Consider the following 20,992-nt stretch of genomic DNA (forward strand, 5'->3'; position numbering starts at 1 on the left):
CGCCTTTATTATTTTCACAGATAACTCATGGTGGCAAGTATATCCAACACCCCACCCCACCCCTTCCTCCTAACTGTTTTCCCCATAACAACAACCCTGTGAGGTGGGCTGGGCTGAAAGAGAATAACTGCCCCAGAGTTATTCTTGGTCTCTTGTTTCCTAGCCTTGTGTCTTAACCACTACATCAAATCTTCCCAAAACTATTTTGCACCAAGAAGTGTGCACATTTAGTAAGCAGTGATTTCTTCCTGGCTGTGTGCTCCTGAAATTGTCCTCCAGTACTCAGGGGAATAATCAGAGCTAACCTCACAATGCTCCAGAAAGCTGCCCTTAATCCCTCTCTTCAAACGTCCCCCAGGATTGCTTGCAGAATTTAACTGGGTCATATCCATGGCAAGAAAAACTCGAACTAATCCGCATTCAAACAAATTTGCCTGAATATGACAAACTGGAGCCTAATGTGTGACTCAAGATATGGCGACGTGCAGATGTGATTTCTTGATATCTGTGCACGGTGTGGGAATCTGTGGTGAAAAGACAAGGTTCGAGGATGCCAACGGTTTTATAATTATATTCTAAGATCTTCGGAATTTGTCCATCCATAATACGTTTGCTAAGCGGGAGCAACTCTTACTTGATGGAGTTTTGCCTGAATGAGTGGGATTTAATAAGTGTGCTTATTCTGTTGTGTGTTATTATTGATTAATAAACGGGCAATTTTCTTTTTGTATAAAACTATTTGGGGAGGGGTGCTTTGTAATATTGGGCCCAACAGGACTTCCCAAGCAACTAATAAACTTTAAAGACATCTGAAAGGCAACAAGAAACCATCAGATTTCAGAAACCAGGATTCCTGGTCAGAGACGAAGATACAGGGCTGCTTGCTGAGAGAAGTAAAAGGTTATAAAAGCAACATCTATCTGCAACACAGATGAATCCTCTAGTCTTACACCCATTAAAACTTGCCCGATTGCCGGATTCTTAGATGGATGCGAGCATTAGCCTTCTAAAACATTTTAATTGGCTGAATACATCTTTCTTTACACCCAACAACATTTTAACCGATTGCATTCTAACCAGGGACTGGCACAGGCGCGTTGCCAACTATGATGCAACAGCGGTTGGCTGGATCAGATTTCTGCTTGAACTGGCCAAGATGCAGATAGTTATAGGATGGGATGGGATGGGATGGGATGGGATGGGATGGGATGGGATGGGATAGAATAGGATAGAATAGAATAGAATAGAATAGAATAGAATAGAATAATAGAATAGAATAGAATAGAATAGAATAGAATAGAATAGAATAGAATAGAATAGAATAGAATAGAATAGAATAGAATAGAATAGAAGTTGGAAGGGACCTTGGAGGTCTTCTAGTCCAGCCCCCTGCTCAAGCAGATAAGTGACTGTCCAGTCTCTTCTTAAATGCCTCCAGTGATGGAGTGCTCACCATTTCTGAAGGCTAAGCTGTTCCACCGGTTAATTGTCCTCACTACTAGTTAACTTTGGCTAGTTAACTTCAGTGTTACTTCTTTGCAAACGAAGTGTGGGCACCTCCTTCTATGGCATCTAGCGTACCTGCAGGACCCCCAGCGCTCCTTTGGCCCTTCGCAGTGACCGTCGGAAAACGGCTCTCCGCACTTGGCCGAGGGGGGCGCCTTCAAGCCGGCTTTCGTTGAACCGGGGTCTGCCTGCCACGTAACCCCTGGCCGCGTTCGCCCAGCAAGCCCAAAGGCGCAAGCAATCCAGCCGGCCGCCTTCTTTCCTCCTTGCCCGCGCAGCTCTCCTGCGCGCGGTCCGGCGCCCGGCGCGGTGCCCGCGGGCGCTGCCATCCGTCCTCCGCACCAGCAGGTGACCCTAAGCCAGCTTCCGTTCTCCGCCTCTCATCGTCGCCGCCCGGACGGAGCTCGGTGATCTCGGTCACCGGGAGACGCCTCGCTGCCGGGGGCGAAGCGGGAGAAGCGTGCCCGGGGCCTGGCTGGCCAGGTGAGCTCCGACAGGTGCGCCCGCTCGCGCGCTCTTCCCGGCCGGCCGGTTGGGCTGGGCCGGCCGGGGTAGCGGCCGAAGAGCCCGGGCGATCGCAGCCAGGAACGCTCCTGCCCAGCGGGGATGCGCTACGGGCGCCCGCGTGAGCGCGAGGCTGCGAAGAAAAAGCTGGAGGCGGCGGCGGCGGGGACGCGCAAGGAACGCGCAACGTCCGGGCCAAACGTGCGCCACAGGTTGCGCTTGGGCACAAGCCAGGCTGGGGCTCCGTTCCGCATCATTCCGCCCGTGCATGGGATTGTAACTTCCATGCGCCGCGGCCGGGGGCGAGGAGGAGGAGGAGGAGGAGGAGGAGGAGGAGGAGGAGGAGGAGGAGGAGGAGGAGGAGGAGAAGGAGGAGGAGGAGAGGGTCTCCGCTGAGTTAGTTCACGCAGTGGGCTTGCTCTAAGGGATACCTGGTGACTGATGGATGGAGATCCGCATGGCTCTGGTTGTATGGGGTGAGCTGTGGTTAAGGGAGGGAGGGAGGGCTTGTCCTGTGGGGGTGGGGAACCCAACAATAGATCCCATGTGGCTTGGTCATGGAAGGACCAGAAAGACCTTTTGGCGCAATGCGTTCCACCTTCTCAGCTTTAAGATGGGTGGGATTCAGCTCCAGTTCTGAGTCTCGATGTTCCACCATGTGGGGACACCTGAAAGACCAGGTTAGGGATGAGTTGTCATGGAGAAAATCTAGGCGGTTGCTAAGAATTGACCGCAACTTGATGGCACATCATCCCTCCATCAATTTTATTTTATTTTATTTTGGTTCTAAATTATTGCTTGCTGCTCAGATTCACAAGAACGAGACAGGCAGCCATATAAATTGCTTGTCTTTTTTTCCTTTAGATTACCTCGTTTCCTTAGAATCCTGATGCAATTAATAATGGTGCCATTTATCCAGAGATGTCAGGAATGTTGGCCGCCTGACCTCTGTGTGACTTGTTAACAGCTACCTTTGTGCGTATTTGTTGGCATAGATGCCTATATTGGTTATCGGACATATACAGCTATTTGCAACATTTACGACTCGTTCATTCATTCATTCGTTTCTTTCCATATTCCCCTGCAGGAGGATGGTGGCCATGATGCTTTGGGTGGCGCTCAGCCTGTGTGGCTGGCTCTGCCTCTATGCCTGGTCCTGCCATCATTACGACGGGCGCAGTTGCGAATGGAGCTGCCGATTGGTCACACTGACCCATGGGGTCTTTGCCACCTGCCTCTCTGGCTACATTGGGTTTATCGATGGTCCCTGGCCCATGACATACCCAGGTAGGCCAGTCCATTTCCATAGAACCAAACTTCGAGTCACCTTTTTAGTCTCTGAGTTCCCACAACAAGCCACGATGAAACCACACCATTAAAGACTGCAGGTCATCCATGACTCAGATCCATTTGTTTAATGGGCATTCGAACAGTAGCGAGGAAAGGGACTTATGACCAGTGGTGGGATTCAAATAGGTGAAGAACCGGTTCTCCGTGTGGATGCCGCTTCCGGAAGTCCGTTCTGGGCCTGGGCAACAAAAAATTAGCTATCGGTTCTGCCGAAGTGGTACGGACCGGCAGAATCCCACCACTGGTTATGACCGTTTTTCACACCTATGACCATTGCAGCATCCCCTTGGTCACACAGTCAAACTTCAGGTGATTGGCCACAGGCATGTACTTATGACGGTTTTAGTGTCCCGGGGGTCACACAATCCCCTTTTGCAAACTTCTGACAAGCAAAGTCAATGGGGAAGCCAGATTCACTTAACAACCGTGTTACTAATTTAACAACTGCGAGGACTCAACAACTGTGGCAAGAAAGGTGGTAAAATGGGGGCATGAGTCACTTCACAAATGTCTCACTTAGCAACAGAAATGTTGGGCTCTAATGTCGCCGTAAGCTGAGGATTACCTGTAACCAAGATTCTAGTAACTGTTGAGATCTGAACGGCAGCTGTGATTTTTCTCTCTCGCTTTACTCCTCTCCACTCCTCTCTGCTCTTCTCCCCTCTAGGGTTCCCAAATACAGTGCTTCAGGTCCACGCGTTGTGCATCAGTTTGGGCTACTTCCTGTTCGACCTGGGCTGGTGCGTCTATTTTAAGGCCGAAGGACCCTTGATGTTGGTCCACCACTCAGTCAGCATCCTGGGCATCAGCGCCTCCCTGGCCTTGGGCGAGTCGGCCGCCGAGGTCAACGCCGTCATCTTTGGCAGTGAACTCACCAACCCTTTCCTGCAGGCCCGCTGGTTCCTGCGGGAGAAGGGGCTGTACCCCAGCTTGACAGGCGACGTGGTAGACTTCCTCTTTGTGGTGCTTTTTGCCAGCGTGAGGATCGGGGTTGGGGCTTGGCTGATGTACTGCGTGTTCTTGTCCCCCAGGCCCAGGGTCTTCATCAAGGTTGGAGGCCTCATCATGTATGCAGTATCTTGCTTTTTCATGGTAAGCATTTTCCGATTTGCCCGGCGCAAAACCATGAAGAAATATCATGCATGGAAGGCTTGGTGGAACAAAGAGGTGGACTTGAACGCTAATGGATATCTGAAGAGTCACTGACCCGATCGTGGGTTGTCCGTGCAAGATTTAGCATTGATAATTAGTCTGGGCTGCACCTGCAACATCTTGTTCGAAACGCCGTCTCTGTCAGCGCAAAGGGGACCAAGGAAACGTTGTAGGTAGATCATGGGATTAAGACTGGAGAAATCCAGGATCCGTGCTCAACCGTGAAACTAAGTTGGGTGGTGGTGATCTTGCTTCATCTCTGAGCCAACCCTGCTGGAGGATGAAAGGAGGAACTGTTGGAGGATGAAAGGAGACAACCGCCACCAGCAAGGTGGAAAGGTGGAAGATAAGTATGATATAGAGAGAGAGGCCTCAGAGGTTGCAAGCCAGAGTAGAGTTGATTCCTGTTTCAGCCCAGTGCAAATGCTTACGCTTAGTGGAATGTGTCACACACCCTCCTATTGTGGGGGGACCTTTTCTAATAATCTATTTTTTCAAAATTAAGGCATAATCCCATTAACCCAGGAGTATTTCTAAAGAATCTTCTGGTGGGATTGGTTGCCATTACCAAACTTTTCCTTTGGAAAAGTTGGATTTCCCCCCCCCCCCCTTGTTCTCTGTACCTGAGCTAAGTTGACTAGATGAAAGAGGGGTAAGATATAGATATAGAAAAGCACAGACCATGGTGTTAAATAATTTAGAATGGGTTCTTCATGGGTCTTCTTTGGAGGACAATGAAATTATAGGTCATTAATTCTTCTCTGGTATTACCGTAAATAGATAAAGATCTCTCTCTCTCTCTCTCTCTCTCTTTCTGTTTGTATCTATCTATCTATCTATCTATCATCTATCTATCTATCTATCTATCTATCTATCTATCTATCTATCTATCTATCCATCCATTTGTTTCCATCCATCCATTTATTTTTTCATCAATCCATCTTTTCATCCATCTATGCTTTCTATTTTCCATCCATCTTTCCATCTACCCATTCATCTATCCTTCCTATTTTCTATCCATCCACCCTTCCACCTACCCACCCACTCACCCATCTATCCATCCATCCCATCTCAGGTGTGTCTTCTTCCAGAGACCCTTCAAATCCCCTTCCCCACAGCTGCCCCCTTCCAGAAGACCAATTGGGAGATGCTTCGCATTACCAGGTGTTCCTTGCCAATCCTATTGCTGAAACATCAGAAAATGTTTTCCACCATGGTCTGTACTAAGCAAAGGAGAGTCAGCTGAGACTAACAACAACAAAAGAGACTTTTAGAAACCCCCCTGGATTCCCACGGGGAGATTGCAGAATTTAGAGTCATCACCTCTGCAGACGATGAAACCTGATTCTCTTTTCTATGCATAAGGGGTTGATTTGCATATGGGGAGGGGAAATGGGGATCTAAAAGGGTCTCCTTGGGGTGCTAGATTTCCTATGGTCGAATCTGCTTTGGTTTTCAAATAGTGGAACCTCCAAATATTCATCACATGTGCATATTCCAAGTAGGTTTGTTTCATTGGCTCACCTGGCCTTTGATCCATCTCTTCCCTCTGAAGGGACCAGGCCTGAGAGACAGGGAAGCAAAAGAGTTCAGCTTTAAAGACATGAGCTATTTTTTTTTTTAATGTATTGGTGGACGGACTGGCAAATGATTTCCTGAAAACTACGGTTTCTATGCTGCTCGGTTCCCCCAAACTCTTCCTTTCCAGAGTGTGTGTGTGTGTGTGGGGGGGGGGGGGTATCTTTGAAAGGGCTAACCGATGGAATTCTCATTAACGACAACATGTACATCTTTGGCATTACCATGTAACAGTGATTCCAATGTTCCAGCAGTGACGGGCATAGCAAAACTGTATTATGTTTTATAACAAATAATAATAATAAAAAGATTTTATGGACATAACATTGGCAGACTGTAACGTCTGAGGCAGGCATGGTGATGTCATGTGGAGAAGAGGCAGCCTGGATGATAGCGTGTATTTCAGGGGTGTCCAAACTTTTTTCAAAGAGGGCCAGATTGGATGAAGTGAACATGCTGGAGGGCCGAACATTTTTCCAAACATTCTTTGAACAATTACAATTAAATGCAAATGAATTATTTTATGCCAAGTTAATTGCAAATGGCATACTTTTCATTTTATAACATAAGATCAACTGACAGCTGAGTTTTCACAATGTATTTTAAATAAATTTTAAAAAAAACTTACCTGCACTAATGTGAAGGGTGAAACTGATTCAATTCAATTCTCCGTGCTATAGTGTTACGAGCCAGGCAAATGTTGGCAAATGTTATTTGCTTTGACAAGGTCAAACTCTCTGGCAACAGCTCACACACTTCCACCACTTCACAAATTCTGCTAGGCCAGGGCCCTACCTACCCCTGTCCAGCTCCCCACATCCCAGTCCATAAAATGGTTGTGAAACACAGAATGCGCGCACGTGCACACACACACACACACACACACACAGACACACCCGCCCTTCCCTGGACGTCGCCTTCGCCCAGGGGAGCCAGAGGGCTTCGAAGCCGGGGCAGCTCCGGCGGCAAAGAAGGCGCGCCCTCGCTGCACCGGCACAGACGCCGCAGCAAGCCCGCGGCGGGGGGAGGAGCGTGGCGGTTCGGCCAGACAGGAAAAGGTGCGGGAAGCGGCCGCCACCTGGTAACGGCGCCCGGGCTCACAACGTGGAGGCGGCGAGCAAGCACGCGCTCAGGGCGAGGCGGCCGCGGTCCGGTGAGGGAAGAGCGCCAAGGGAGTGGCTGGCCGGGCTGCGCTGCTGCCGAGCAAAGCTCGGCCGGGGTGCCCGCTCTGCTCTGCCTGGCGCCAGCTCAGACACTCCGCCCGCCAGGCCCTTCTCCCGCTCAGCCAGGCCAGGCGCGCACCGTCAGCCTCGCTGCACCGGCACAGACGCTGCGCCAAGCCCGGGGCGGGGGGGGAGGAGCGCGGCGGTTCGGCCAGGCAGGAAAAGGTGCGGGAAGCGACCGCCGCCTGGTAACGGCGTCCGGGCTCACAACGTGGAGGCGGTGTAGCGAGGCTGACGGTGCGCGCCTGGCCTGGCTGAGCGGGAGAAGGGCCTGGCGGGCGGAGTCTCTGAGCTGGCGCCAGGCAGAGCAGAGCGGGCGCCCCAGCCGAGCTTTGCTCGGCAGCAGCGCAGCCCGGCCGGCCACTCCCTCAGCGCTCTTCCCTCACTGGACCGCAGCCGCCTCGCCCTGAGCGCGCGCTTGCTCGCCGCCTCCACGTTGTGAGCCTGGGCGCCGTTACCAGGCGGCGGCCGCTTCCTGCACCTTTTCCAGCCTGGCCAAACCGCCACGCGCTCAGCCAGGCCAGGCGCGCACCGTCAGACTCGCTGCACCGGCACAGACGCCGCACCAAGCCCGGGGCGAGGGGAAGGAGCGCGGCGGTTCGGCCAGGCAGCCGGCCCTTCAACCCACCAGAGGAGCGGCAGATCGGCATGGCCGGAGTCGGGAAAGCCACTAGAAGGGGGAGGGGAGTCACCTCTCCCCGCCGGGGGGTCGCCCAGCCCGTCCCGGGAGGCTGACATTTCTGCAGCCGAAAAAGTCGTCTCGGATTCCATGGCGGAAGGTCACCCCCGGGACTCCAGCGCCAGGCAGGGCTGAGAGGGGGAGGGGGGAGAAAGGGAGGGAAGGAGACAGAGAGGAGAAAAGACGAATGGGGGGAGGGAGGGAAGGAGAAAGAGAGAAGGAAGGAAGGAAGGAAGAAGAGAGAATGGAGGCAGGAGAGAGGAAGAAGAAAGAGAAAAGAGAGAGAGAGAGAGAGAGAAAGAAAGAAAGAAAGAAAGAAAGAAAGAAAGAAAGAAAGAAAGAAAGAAAGAAAGAAAGAAAGAAAGAAAGAAAGAAATCGGAGGCATGGACAGACCCCGCTCCAGGCTCCGGGGCTGCCGCCACGGAATGCCCAGCCTCGGGGGGGAGTCTTCTGCAGGCGTGCCCTGGCCCCCTCCCCTCCCCTCCCTCCCTCCCGTGGCCCGTCCCCAAGGCGGCGCCCGTGGGTCCCCGGACTCACAGCACGCAGAGGGCGAAGGCGCCGGCCACGCTCTCGCTGTCGCGCACCAGGAAGCTGCCGGCCCGCCCGGCCCACACCAGCAGCTACTCGGCCGCCGCCTGGCTCAGGTCCTTGTGGTACCAGAGCGGCCAGCCCGGCACCGCCGGAGCCCCCGCGCCCGGGAGCCCCAGCGCCGCCGGAGCCGGAGCCGCCGCCATGGGCAGCTGCGGCGCGCAGGGAAGGTGCTCAGCGGGACGGGCGGGCAGGCCGAGACCCCCGCCGGCCACCCCCGCCTCACCCACAGCACCGCATGGCCCGACCGGAGACCCCCGGCCGCTCAGGGCATGCCCGGCCCAGCGGCTCCTCCTCTGGGCTGCGCTCCGGCCGGGATGAGGGCGCGATCCGCTCTCCGCGCACTTCCCCTGCGCACTGGAGCCGCCCCGGGCCCCGAGCAGGCCTGGCGGAGGAGGAGGAGGAGGTGGAGGAAGCCGCGTGGAGCCCCGGAGCCTGGCTGGTGGGGTGGGGGCGGCAGCTGGGCCGGCCTGCGCTTCCTGGGGCGGCCCCTTGGCGGGGGAGGCGGGAGCAGCTCCCAAAGGGGCGGCCCTCAATCAGAAGGGAGGGCCGTGGGAGGGCCGCATTTACATACAGCAGGGAGGGCTGTTGAGGGCCGTATTAAACCACCCTGCGGGCCGCAAATGGCCCGCGGGCCGGACTTTGGACATGCCTGGTGTAATTCATCTCTGCTCCACCATCGTACGCATCCACAGAAGGAAAAAAGCCAAGAATAAATAGGTTTTCTTTTTATTAATGTGCATAACGGTGGAGCAGAGATGCGGCATATACTATCAGCAAGATCCTCCTGTCTTTATCCTTCTCAAACTTGTCCTATCCACTTAAAAACTCTAAAGCTTCTGGCTATCATATTTTTTGACAGTTTGGGGGGAAAAACATACTAAGTTTTGTATCATGCACTAAGACATGTTTCCCTTAACTAGGTATTGCCGGATTTAGTTTGCTAAATGTACATATCCCTCTCTAAGCCAAAACTGGAGAAGCCACATGGGTGAAGGATGAATCAAGCATCATGGTTTACAGTTTGACAGATAAATCAAAGCTAGCCTGGGGTTTATTTAGTGTAATAAAGTTGTGGATTTGGGTAATGCGTGAAGGAGTTCTCTGTTTCAGGATGAAATTCATTTTCCACAAACAAGGAGCTGTACATAATAATAATAATAATAATTGTTTCTTGAAATGCTGCTACTGAAAGGCTCCATTTTCATAGCCTTTGTCTCATAATCTGCCACAGTTTTACTATTTCGGTCTTGCCAATTCTCTCTAAAAGAGACACAATCATTTAAAAAGGGAGGTTTTCGCAAGCCTTTTTTTAATTAAAAGCAACAACAACCGCCTAATGCAGGGGTAGGCAACCTCGGCTCTTTTATGACTCATGGACTTCAACTCTCAGAATTCTGGGAGTTGAAGTCCATGAGTCATAAAAGAGCCAAGGTTGCCTACCCCTGGCCTAATGGCTTGAAAAAATCCAGTTTTTCTTCCTACACGTCTGTGACATGAATGTTGATTAGCAGACTAAATCGGTTTAGTCTGGAGTATCTATAAAAATTGTAGCAGGTTCTATAAACTTCCTTCTTAGATACAAAAATGAGAGAATATTTAAAAGCCCAGAAAAACAATCTGTTTTCTATAGCTCATTACACTGCACACTAGAACAGCGTTTCTCAACCTTAGCAGTGGACTTCAATTCCCAGAGTTGTTTTTTTTTAAAATCCCATTTATATCCCGCCCTTCTCTGAAGACTCAGGGTGGCTTACAATCTAAAGCACAAATCAATGTGCTTATCAAGTTCCCAGCCTCCCAGGGAATTCTGGGAGTTGAAGTCCACCCACCTTAATGATATCAAAGTTGAGAAACACTGCACCAGAGGAGTAGCGTGCTGGTTTCGTATGAGTGTGTAAATCGTATTTATTAAAAAATAGTTTTGAGCTGCTTCAATCGTAAACGGAGTGGATGACTTCGGCAGCCGTCTTTAATTTTAATTGCTATTTTAATCTTTTCTCTCTCCTTCTGAGAATGTTTCCTAGAAATTCAGAGCCTCTTCCAACTCTTCCTGACATCCCAATGGATGTTGTGCAGGCTGCTCATTTGGGCCAGAATGCTGTGAATTAAAAGAACTCGTGAGGCAACAAAGCTTTAATGGTGACAGATTGCAGCATTAGAGAATGAATGAACTCAGGTTGCCCATGGATTTCCTGGCAAGTGGAAATAAATGAGGCAGGAGTCCTGCCATAGAAACCTTGCTTAGCCTAGCCAAAGTGTTTTCCCCTGATGGCTGTGGATCTACTAGAGAGCTGCAAAAGTCAATAAAAGTTTGCAGTCCTTTTATTCTCTGTAGACAGTTTCTCAGAAACAGTTTGGATCCCGGACTTTCAGCTCAGCTATTCTTTTCCCCTGAGTCAATACATTGAGCGCTGTCCCCTTCTGGGAAGTTTATGGGACTTGTCACTGTGAAAATGCAAGAAGATAAAAATTCCACTCTCTTTTTAGGAATCTTTCTTAAAGTCTAAACCAGTATGGACTTCAACTCCCGGTGAGCTGGCTGGAGAATTCTGGGAGTTAAAAGTCCACCCATCTTAAAGTTGCGAAGGTTGAGAAACAGTGATCTAAACAGCCACGTGGTTAGTCTTGGTACAAAGTTTTTATTTTGACAACCTTCACATTTTAATGTCTCAAGGGAAAAAAAAGGTGACCAGTTCAGTACTTATTTTTGCTTTTCACTCGTGAAAAAGACAGCCCGCAACCACAGCTTGAAGAAATGTGTAGCTTTTGATATATAACTTCTGATTAGTCCTACCATTTACACTACAAGCCATAATGCAAATTGCCGGGTATGGACTTGGAGTCTTTATTTATTGATTTGATTTGTCGCCCATTTTGCTTCAAGGTGACCTTTGCAGGAATTCAACTCTTAAATCATGATTTGTCGCTTAGCATTTTATGCAGACCTAGCTAACTTGAGCCACTAAAGGAAGCTTAAACAAACCTCGGATAAACACAATAAGAGAACCAATCCAAAAGGGAAGGGCCGACTCCGAATCAACTTTGTGCCTTAAGCTGTAAGTCTCTAGTCCTCATGGTTACAAAGGGCTTTTATTTTTATTTTTTTAAAAAGTGATGGGATAAACAACTTTAACAATTAAGAACTGAAAAGCAAGGCTTCTTTGTCATCCAGCCTTTTCTTTCTTTTTTCTCTCTATCCCACGGCAAACCAAAACCCACACAGATGCCACAACTTCTTCGGCTTCTCTTATGCAGCACTTGGCTTTAATTCTGTGAGAAGGGCAGAAACTGAAACCCGAATCCATTGTTTCCATGCCATGAATAAATATAAGCATGTGTTATTATGCCTCTCACAAACACACACACAAACACACAGATGCTTGCACACATAATACAAAATGATGCTTGCATACAGCATTGCATATTCAACCCTGCAGAGTGTTCAGGTAATCCTCGACTTAGTCATTCACTTAGTGATGGTTCAAAGTTATAGAGGGACTGAAAAAAGTGACTTACAACCGGTATGCACATTCATGACCTTTGTAGCATCCCTGTAGTCATGTGATCAAAATACAGGCACTCGGCAAGCAGCATGTGTTTGCAATGTCCCAGGATCACGTGATTGCCATTTGTGATCTTCCCATTGGCTCCTGACAACGGGGGAAGCTGGATTTGCTGAACAACTGCATGATAAAGAGCCATGGTGGCACAGTGGTTAGAATGCAGTATTGCAGGCTAACTCTGCCGACTGCTAGAAGTTCGATCCTGACCGGCGCAAGTTTGACTCAGCCTTCCATCCTTCCGAGGTTGGTAAAATGAGGACCCAGATTGTTGGGGGCAAGAGGCTGACACTGTGAACCGAGAGAGCTGTAAAAGCAATATGAAGCAGTGTATAAGTCTAAGTGCTATTGCTATGTGCTATTTGCTTAATAACTGTGACAAAATACTTTGTAAAATTGGGTGTGACTCATTGAACAGCCACCTTGCTTAGCCATGGAAATTATGGTACCATTTGTGGTGTTATTATCTGCATGGCAACGGCTGACAAACCATGTTATATAAGGCCTTTTGACCTTTCCTTAGCTAACTCACTCCTGGAGGATCCTCTCGGAGAAAATGTCTTACTTTCTCCTGAAGAGGAAAGAAGCTCGTCTTCTCTAATCCCAAGGGTGCTTTTTCAAAATGCAACTGGACTTTGTTTTTCCTTGAAGGTGTTTCACTTCTCATCCGAGAAGCTTCTTCAGTCAGAACCGAAGAAGCTTCCTGGATGAGAAGCGAAACATCTTCAAGGAAAAACAAAGTCCAGTTGCCTTTTGAAAAAGCATCCTTGGGACAACCGTGACTGGATGACTGATAATCTCCACAGACAGGTCTTCTCTAATGCAAGTCATTCTCCTTGTGTCAGCTTTGTGTCATGATCACTGGATTTAAGACACAAACAGGATGGAACCTATCTCGCAGACAGAAACCTACTGTAGAATGACCTCACTTGCTCAGAAAGACTAAGATCTTGTTTCACACCAAATTTTTCCTTATCTTTGGGTTGCATAGTCAAACCGCGGAATTCATGCTGGAAACGTTCCCCAAGAGCTACAGGGTTTCCAACCAACCCTTTCCTTTTATTCCTCCTAGACTTTAAATTTTTAATTATCTTAAAGGTTGCAAGATTTTAACTGATACTATTCAAGCACTAAGGGACGCGGTGGTTCAGTGGGTTGGGACGCTGAGCTTGTCAGTCAGAAGGTCGGCAGTTTGGCGGGTCGAATCCCGAGTGCCGCGTAACAGAGTGAGAGTGCCTGTTACTCATCCCAGCTTCTGCCAACCTAGCAGTTCGAAAGCACGTAAAAATGCAAGTAGAAAAATAGGGACCACTACGGTGGGAAGGTAACAGCGTTCCGTGCGCCTTTGGTGTCTAGTCATGCCGGCCACATGACCACGGAGACGTCCTCAGACAAGCGCTGGCTCTTCAGCTTTGAAACGGAGATGAGCACCGGCCCCTAGAGTTGGAAACAACTAGCACGCATGTGTGGGGGAACCTTTACCTTCACCTATTCAAGCACTGCCAAGCAAAAACACCAGGAGGGGGAGTGGGAAATAACAGGATTTTTTAAAATCCTGTATTTATTAGCAAGATGGTTCTCCTGATGCATCAACCAATTGGTGTTGCCGGCCCTGCTTTCCATTTCTTGATGTTTTGCATGTGTATGATGTATATTTGCATTTAAAGAACCGGTTTTGTGACAGAGCAGGCTCATAAGTACTCTCTGCTTAAAGCACTAAAGGCTGGGTTACGTTTGCTCTCTCTTGCTCTCTCTCTCTCTGTTGGTCTTTTTCACCCTCTGGAAGGATGTCCATAGGATGGGAAAATAAATCGTATCACCTTGGCTGTTTTTGCAGACTTCCCAAAAAGCAGTTAGCAAACGCAGACATTTCGCCCAGTTGAAAGCCTGGGTTAGGGCCAAAACTTTCCCGAGGTCTTCACTGCAGAAGAGTCTGAGCGGTTGTGATCCTTGTCTGTGTCCCGCACAAACCTAACTTCGGAATCTCCCTTAAAAAAGGAAAGAGAGGAGCTCAGTCGGTTAATTGACAGAAGTGGAAGCAACTTTGCAACTCTGCCCCAACTTCGCCTTTTGTGGCTAGGCTCTCTGTCTCTTTCACACGCCATCCCAGACCACCTCGCTGCACTGAGTCTCTTCTTCGGAACCCTCTCTCCCTCCCCCTCCCCTCCCCCTTATTCTTAAACAACGGGGGCTCTTGCTTTCCAGCCTCCCTATAGCCTTCAAGGGACTCCTTTGCCTCACGTCCCTTTCTTTTCCTTCCCCCTCCCCTCCCATCCCGGCGGAAGCGACAGGCTACGGAGGGAGGGGGAGAAAAATCCCCACAACCACGTCAGGCGGAGTCCCGGCGGAGGGATCTCGCGAGGTCGAGTGGAAAGGATAAAAAAAAAAATTGGAGCGCGGAGGGAGGGGGGAGGAGGCGGCCGACGTCGCAAGGGAAGCCAGAGCCGAGGCGAAGGAAAACGAGTCCCGGGAGTGCCGGAAAGGGCCGGAGGTTGCCGAGGGGGAGCCGAGGCCTGGCTGAGGGAAGCCGGCAGGGGCCGTTGGCCTGAGGGGAAAGCTCTTTCCTCAGGAGCGGCGGCGGCGGCGGCAAAGCAGCGGGCCGCCAGGCAGCCGAGACCCGCTTCTCCCCTCCCCGGCCGCGCCGGCCACCGGGCTGGACTGCTTCCTCGGCGGCTGCTGGTCGCTTCGGAATCTCCTCAGGCGGGACGGGCCGAGTCGGCCGAGCGGGCCGGAAAGGGCCGGTGCGCGGCCGGGGGGGGGGCGCCGCCGCCGCCGCCCTGTCAGCAGCCCCGCGGGCGAGATGAAGCCCGCCGAGGCCTAAGAAGCGGGCCGGGGCCCAGAGTGGGCTCCTCCTCCGACCCGGCCCGCAGGGGGGTGGGGGACGCGGGACTGAGTTGGCGAGGGCGCCGGGCTTCGTGGTCTCTGCGCCTCCTAAGCGGGGGGGGGGTGAAGAGCCCCCCCTAGACACCCGCGAATAGAGGAAGTTGTATTTCGTTTTTTTCTCTCTCAAGGCATGGTGTGAGCCCCCCCCAACTTGGAAGGGGCGCAGCTCCAAAGGGGACCCCGCTGTCCCCCCCTCTTTTCTTGACATCCCCCCCCAGGAAAAGGCCTGCCTGCCTTTCTTTGGGGGGGTACTGCTTTCCATGAACTCGGAAGTTTGAAAGGCCGCCCCACAAAAGGTTTTTTTGGGGGGTTTCTTAGCACCCAGACAGTGGACCTCTCGCAGAGACCTGGAGGAATCAGTCGTAAAAGGGTGGTGGGAAGAAGCCAGGAAAGCTCCCCCATCTCTTCCTGCTCTCCTGCCTTGCATCTCTACATCGCCTCTTCCCCCCACCCACCCACCCCCAGGTCCTTTCTGTTGTTTTTCTTTGGGCCTTTCTGGAGGGGAACAGCCCCAGCATTGAGGACTTCGCTTTACCCACCTGGCTGGCCTTGGACTGGAGAAGATCCTGGGATTGTAATGAGCTTGGAAGGAGGAATTGAACGAGAGGCACCTTCTTCTTCCGCAGATTAACTAACTGTCCTTCAACTGAGATGGGTCTTCCTTTCGAACCGAGGCAACAACAACGGCTGGATTTCCAGAGGAGTGCATCATGGCTGTGACGGCCTTCCTTTCTTCCTGGCAGAAGATCATCCTGGTGGCTTCTCCCGAGTGTCCTGGGAGGTGGCTCTTTTGGAAGTCTGAAAAGACCTCTGTGGCTGGTGGCTTTTAATTCTACTCTCCTTTGGAATACGACGACGGCTGGATTCTGAACTCGGGTGTGAGTGTGGGAAAGTGACAAGTCACATCAAATCACCCATAAGATGCAGATTGGCTAAAAAATCGTCCTGTTGCCGAGGGCTCCAATGAGTGGCACACAGTCCGCAATCACGGACAGGTCAGTGGGAAGCTTCTGTGCACCGTCTGCTGCTGTTTGCTTGGAATTTGGGTAAAAGATGTTAAATCTGTTAAAGCACCAAGATGGTCATGAATGAGGTTGGGCTGCACTTCTGGAATTGGCAAGCCTGCTTTGGATTTGCTGATCAAATAATCTGGGGTTGTCTTTCCAAAATGTATTAGTCTGGTAGTTTTCTAGGTCACCACTGGCAGTTTCTCATGGTAGGAGTTCCACTTGAAAACTTGATATAAATACAATGAAGGTTTGGGCTATGTAGAAGATTCTTGCGTTTTAGGTAATACTGTACAGCTGTAGCAATAAAGGTCATTCAGGGTGATGTTAGATTGCCTACCTATGTCCCAAATGGTTTAGTGGTTTGTTATCTCTACTTTTGGAGTCATCTTAGTAGCTGGACTTATTTGGCTCTCCAGAACTAAATACTAAAATGCTTGTTTGTGTAATAGAAGAGAGATGTTATAGTTGGCCTGTGGCCATGTTGTTTCCCCTCCCTTACCAATTTATATTTCTACCCACCCCATTTCCTCTCAGCAGTTGGAGACTTGAGAATGATGTAGTCTTGGAATCTGTAGAAATCTCCTGTAGAAAAAGGAACCTGTAACAATTTTGGTCTGGACTGCATTTCTCATTCTACATTATCAACTATATTTACTGGAGCTGATGGGAATTGAACTACAATTGGAGAATCAACTTCCTTTCTGTTATAGTTGGGAGCGGGTCCAATTAGCTGGGTCTCCTAGTATATTGGATGGTGATCAGTGTCATGTGATAATTTTAAAGCATGAACTTTTCATCTAATATTATATAAATGCAAAATCCAGGGCTACCACAAGCTGATATTATGATGATAATTAGATGCAATATCATCAATAAAAAAGAGCATTAGTTATTTTTTCCCCTAGCAGATAACTGATGTCATTTTAGTTTGCCATCCAGGTACTTAGATGTTACAAGAAATGTTTGGTTTTGGGATCACTGCAACAGTACTGAAGAATGCATTTTGTAAATGAGTCAGGAGCCAGTAGGAAGATAGATTATTGATGATCCATGGGATCATTTTCTGGATTCCCAAGCTGACTACAAAATAAGGTGAATGTGGTACATACTTACATTTCTAAAATGCTGAGCTTGTTTGGGGGGATGGGAAGTGTTAGCTGAAATGAGGATCTGGTTCCTTTTAACAAAATTTGATTATGAATATTAGGAATTCTGGATGTTTTCCTAGTTAAATTCATCTTCTAAAATATAGTATAGAATAATAGATGTTTTTATTTTGTAGAAAACGTGCTGAAGGCTGATTATTATTCCTCATAAAGACTTTTTGAATGTTTTAACATATGTGCTCAACATAAGATCTGCAGGACTAGTTATGTTATATTTTAATGCAACTAATAGTTAACAACAAAATAGATGGGAAATATGTTTTGATAGTGGAATATATTCCCTATAACTGAATTAAAATAAGTATACATTTTTCCTGATTATAGTCTTTTTACTCCGTAAGTCAATTCTAAAATATTTGCTAGTGATGGTTGTAACAACTCAGATGTGATAGCAACAGTGAATGTATACGAAGCTGATAACATTCCTTACTATTGTTCTTGACCTATCCTACTGGAGCTTCCTTTTCTAAGATAAATATTTTGCTACGCTCTCCTTTGTAAGCCTTAATTGGAATATCAAGCTGTATATAATGGTCTCTGTAATGCAATGACAAGACTACCTGGTTGTTATTTTTGGCAGTTTGATATTTCTTCAGTCTCGGATTGAGTCAATGTGCAATAGATAAAATTATATCTGCTTAAACTACTTGCACCTGCTCCAGATAACTTTGCAGTAGTGGCTTTGTGTTAAAATCATTAATTTCTTTGTGCCCTGAAGTTTTCCAGAAACATACGGTAGTTTAGCAGTCAAATTGGTGGGATTGCACAGAAGTGTTTTTGCAGTTGCAGTGCTTCTGTGTTTTTGCAGTTGCAGTACTTTTAGTGAACTCTATCTCTTGACATCATGTTCTGGGAAATAGGTCCTGTTTGTTTAAGTAAAAGAGTATACACTAAAGTAAATGTTGTTTAGCCAAATTGTGGATCAAAAGTGTATATTTTTATTCTATAATTTAATGGGGCTGATAGGTAATAAGTCCTACTGAAGTCAAATGTGGTTTATGTTTGAGTAGATGTGTATATGAATGTAGTGCTTATTACATGATCATGGCTAGTATTAACAATATAACAATAAAATGTTTCTTAAACACTGAAGAACTGGGTAAAAAGAGTGTTTCTGCACCAGCCTGATTGCAGACAAGTTTTGGGCATTTTCTGTCTTGTGTCATTTGTGATAGGGAATACATGGCTGAGCTGAGTGAGTTAGAGATTTTTATTCTTCATTGCTGGGCAAGCTGGGGCTCGGATGGAATTTTAAAAAATCTTAGATGTGAACTCTGGCATTTTATGTTGCTGCAGCCTAGAAACATTGAATGTGCCTACCTTTTAAAATTTGCAATCTAGACATCTGCATTTCATGTGTTTTCCAAACTATGCTCTTTTTCACTTTTATAGACATGGCATATGTTTTATGCTTTTTATTTTATAGAAATAAAGACTAATCTTGGAGCAAATTTATGAGTACACCATATATCAATTCTGACACTCAGCTGCATAGTCAGGAATAACTGAGTTCAAGAAATATTTATTTATTTATTATTGGGACTTATATGCCGCCCTATCTCCCGAAGGACTCAGGGCGGCTAACAACAATAAAATACAATAATACAAAAGTTAAAAAGAAATTAAATTAATAGCCCCAGTAGAATAAATTAAAATTAAAATTAAGAAATACAGTTTTGTTGTTGTACTTCCACAAAAACTGGACCAGCATACTTTTTCATCTTGATCATTTGTAGCATTCAAGCAAGTAAATTATTGTTAATTGTTTCTTTTTATTTAAACACTTGGATAAAGGTGTTTTTAACCAAGGTTGTTAATCACAGTTTCCTTGACTCATCAGACAAACCCATAGAAGGCCATAATTTAAATCATATCATAAGGCAATTAATGCATTTTAGTTAAATTCCATTTATCAGGTAAATATCACAAAGTTCACATTAAAATATTACTACAATGTTGTGAATTAGTATGATCCCTTTTTCATCGGATAGTTCACAGTGTATATGTAGCTTCCTACCACAACAATCTTGGGAGGAAGATGAGGCCCTAAATGAGTGATCTAAAAAAGGACACATCTCTTAGGCGAGGTAATTAAACAGCCCTGCATTGGCTTCCATGGGAGAGGGACATTTGTAGTGTGTAATAATTTATGTTGCCTTAGAGCCACTTTTTAAAATTTAATGAAGCATCAAGCTGCTTTGGAAACCAATTGGCAAAAAAAGTAATTTAAAGACTTCATTATAGCTTTTCCCATACAAAATGTTGGCTGAGTAACTAGATAATTTGTTTCAGTGGGGCATCCGATATTACAGAAAAGTTTGTTCCTATTGAACAATTCACTTTCCTTTAGCAAAGCTTCATGAGCTCTATATGTGATATGGAACAAATACCAGGAATATGAGCATATTTGGTCTTTGCTTAGTCTCTTCTCTCCTTTCTCCTCTCCTCAAATGTTTAAAGTTTTCTGTTGGTTACAACTAGATGGTTATGTTATGTCTAGGCTTCTGTCAGTAGCTGATGCTAGATCTTGCTTTTCTGGTTTTGAAGAAAGCTGAGATAATTACTTGGGTGGAGACACGATACTTGCTGGCCCAATATATGTAATTGTTTGGTTGCATTGAACTTATGACATAAATTATTAATATCTACAGAGAACTAAAAGATTCAGAGAAATGATATACTGTTATTCAGGACATCCTTTTTGGATATACCAGCATATGAAGGAAACTTATTCAATCTTGATATTTCAGATTGGCTGCCAAATACCAGAGGGACAGATTTTTGTACCAAAACCTGTATGTGAAAGCTACTTTATGCTTTTTTCACTTGTATTGGAGTTTGTAGTTATTCAGATAAACCTATTATTCTGAATCCCTCTATAGTTTATAACTAACAGCTTTGTAGATATAGGGAAATTTGAGGTGATTAAGATTGTGTTGATGCTAACAACTTGCTGTGGATTTAATGTTTGAATAAAACAAAAACAAAAAAGCTCTTAAAAAGAGGGGTGTCAAACTGCCGGCCCATGGGCCGGATGTGTCATCCGGAAGCTGCGCCCACCCCATTGCCGGCAAAATGGCAAAACTCTCCCGATACGTTGCGTGATGTCACGTGACATCGCAAGTTTGACATGTCCGATTTAAAAGCTAGAGTCATAGGGTTGGAAGGGATCTTGGAGGCCATCTAGTTCAACCCCCTGCTGAGGAAAGGTATGCTGATCCCATCCCAGACAAATTATTGTCCAGTCTTAAATAACTTTATAGTAAATATCCTGCTAGCAAGGGAGTACTATCTATAAAGTCTTACAATTAGTGATGTAAGATTGATTCTTGTAAAAAGTTTGCATAATGAATTTAAGGGCATTTCCCCTCCCCCCCTCTGTTGGCACATTTTGTCCTTGTGTGATGCTCTGTTCCTGCAAATCAGAATTGCAAGATCATGCTGCACATTTTAGCAGAAAATCATTGAATTTCAGTGTGGATGAAAAAAATGGCTTTTGGTGAAGATTAAATAGGGTTAATTTCCTATATACACTCTTCTCAAGAAAATGTGAACCCAACCTTCTGAACATGCCCTTTCCAGTGATGGCCTCTTTCTATTAATGTATTTGAATACAATCTTAAGCTTGTACTATTGCTCAGACGGAAACTTCCCTGACATGTTTACCCCAACTCCACTGGTTGAGAATTCCAGGAGTTCAATCACAACATATTTCAAGGTACCAGATTAAGTAAAACTCTTCAGAGATACTGAGACTATTCTATAACATGTTTTTGAATGCTGGGACTT

At 47.2% G+C, this 20,992-nt stretch overlaps 2 protein-coding genes across 3 annotated transcripts in view; both read left to right on the forward strand.

Annotated features, from left to right (window-relative positions):
* Window positions 1–1,840: 1,840 nt before the first annotated feature.
* On the forward strand, window positions 1,841–4,797 carry LOC308671425 (TLC domain-containing protein 5-like). The gene is made up of 4 exons (XM_081333600.1): window positions 1,841–1,989; window positions 2,875–2,985; window positions 3,098–3,297; window positions 4,028–4,797. Exons 3-4 carry the CDS (start codon window positions 3,102–3,104, stop codon window positions 4,564–4,566), a joined length of 735 nt encoding a protein of 244 aa, XP_081189726.1. The 5' UTR covers window positions 1,841–1,989; window positions 2,875–2,985; window positions 3,098–3,101; the 3' UTR covers window positions 4,567–4,797.
* A 9,668-nt stretch (window positions 4,798–14,465) lies between these two features.
* ARHGEF12 (Rho guanine nucleotide exchange factor 12) overlaps window positions 14,466–20,992 on the forward strand; it is a 64,282-nt gene continuing 57,755 nt past the window's right edge. For both annotated transcript variants that reach the window (XM_081333643.1, XM_081333644.1), the window contains exon 1: window positions 14,466–16,022. In XM_081333643.1, the coding sequence (XP_081189769.1) occupies window positions 15,991–16,022 (32 nt within the window). In that variant the 5' untranslated portion in view covers window positions 14,466–15,990. The remainder of the gene's footprint in view (window positions 16,023–20,992) is intronic.

The sequence above is a fragment of the Vipera berus genome (genome assembly GCF_964194415.1).
Source record: "Vipera berus genome assembly, chromosome: 8".
Taxonomy (NCBI): Eukaryota; Metazoa; Chordata; class Lepidosauria; order Squamata; family Viperidae; genus Vipera; species Vipera berus.

Excerpts from the sequence above, each read along its gene's own strand:
- LOC308671425 (XM_081333600.1), top strand. The coding sequence starts at position 3,102 with ATGGTGGCCATGATGCTTTGGGTGGCGCTCAGCCTGTGTGGCTGGCTC. Across the intron at positions 3,298-4,027 it reads CTGGCCCATGACATACCCAG|GGTTCCCAAATACAGTGCTT; the intron begins GTAGGCCAGTCC and ends TCTCCCCTCTAG.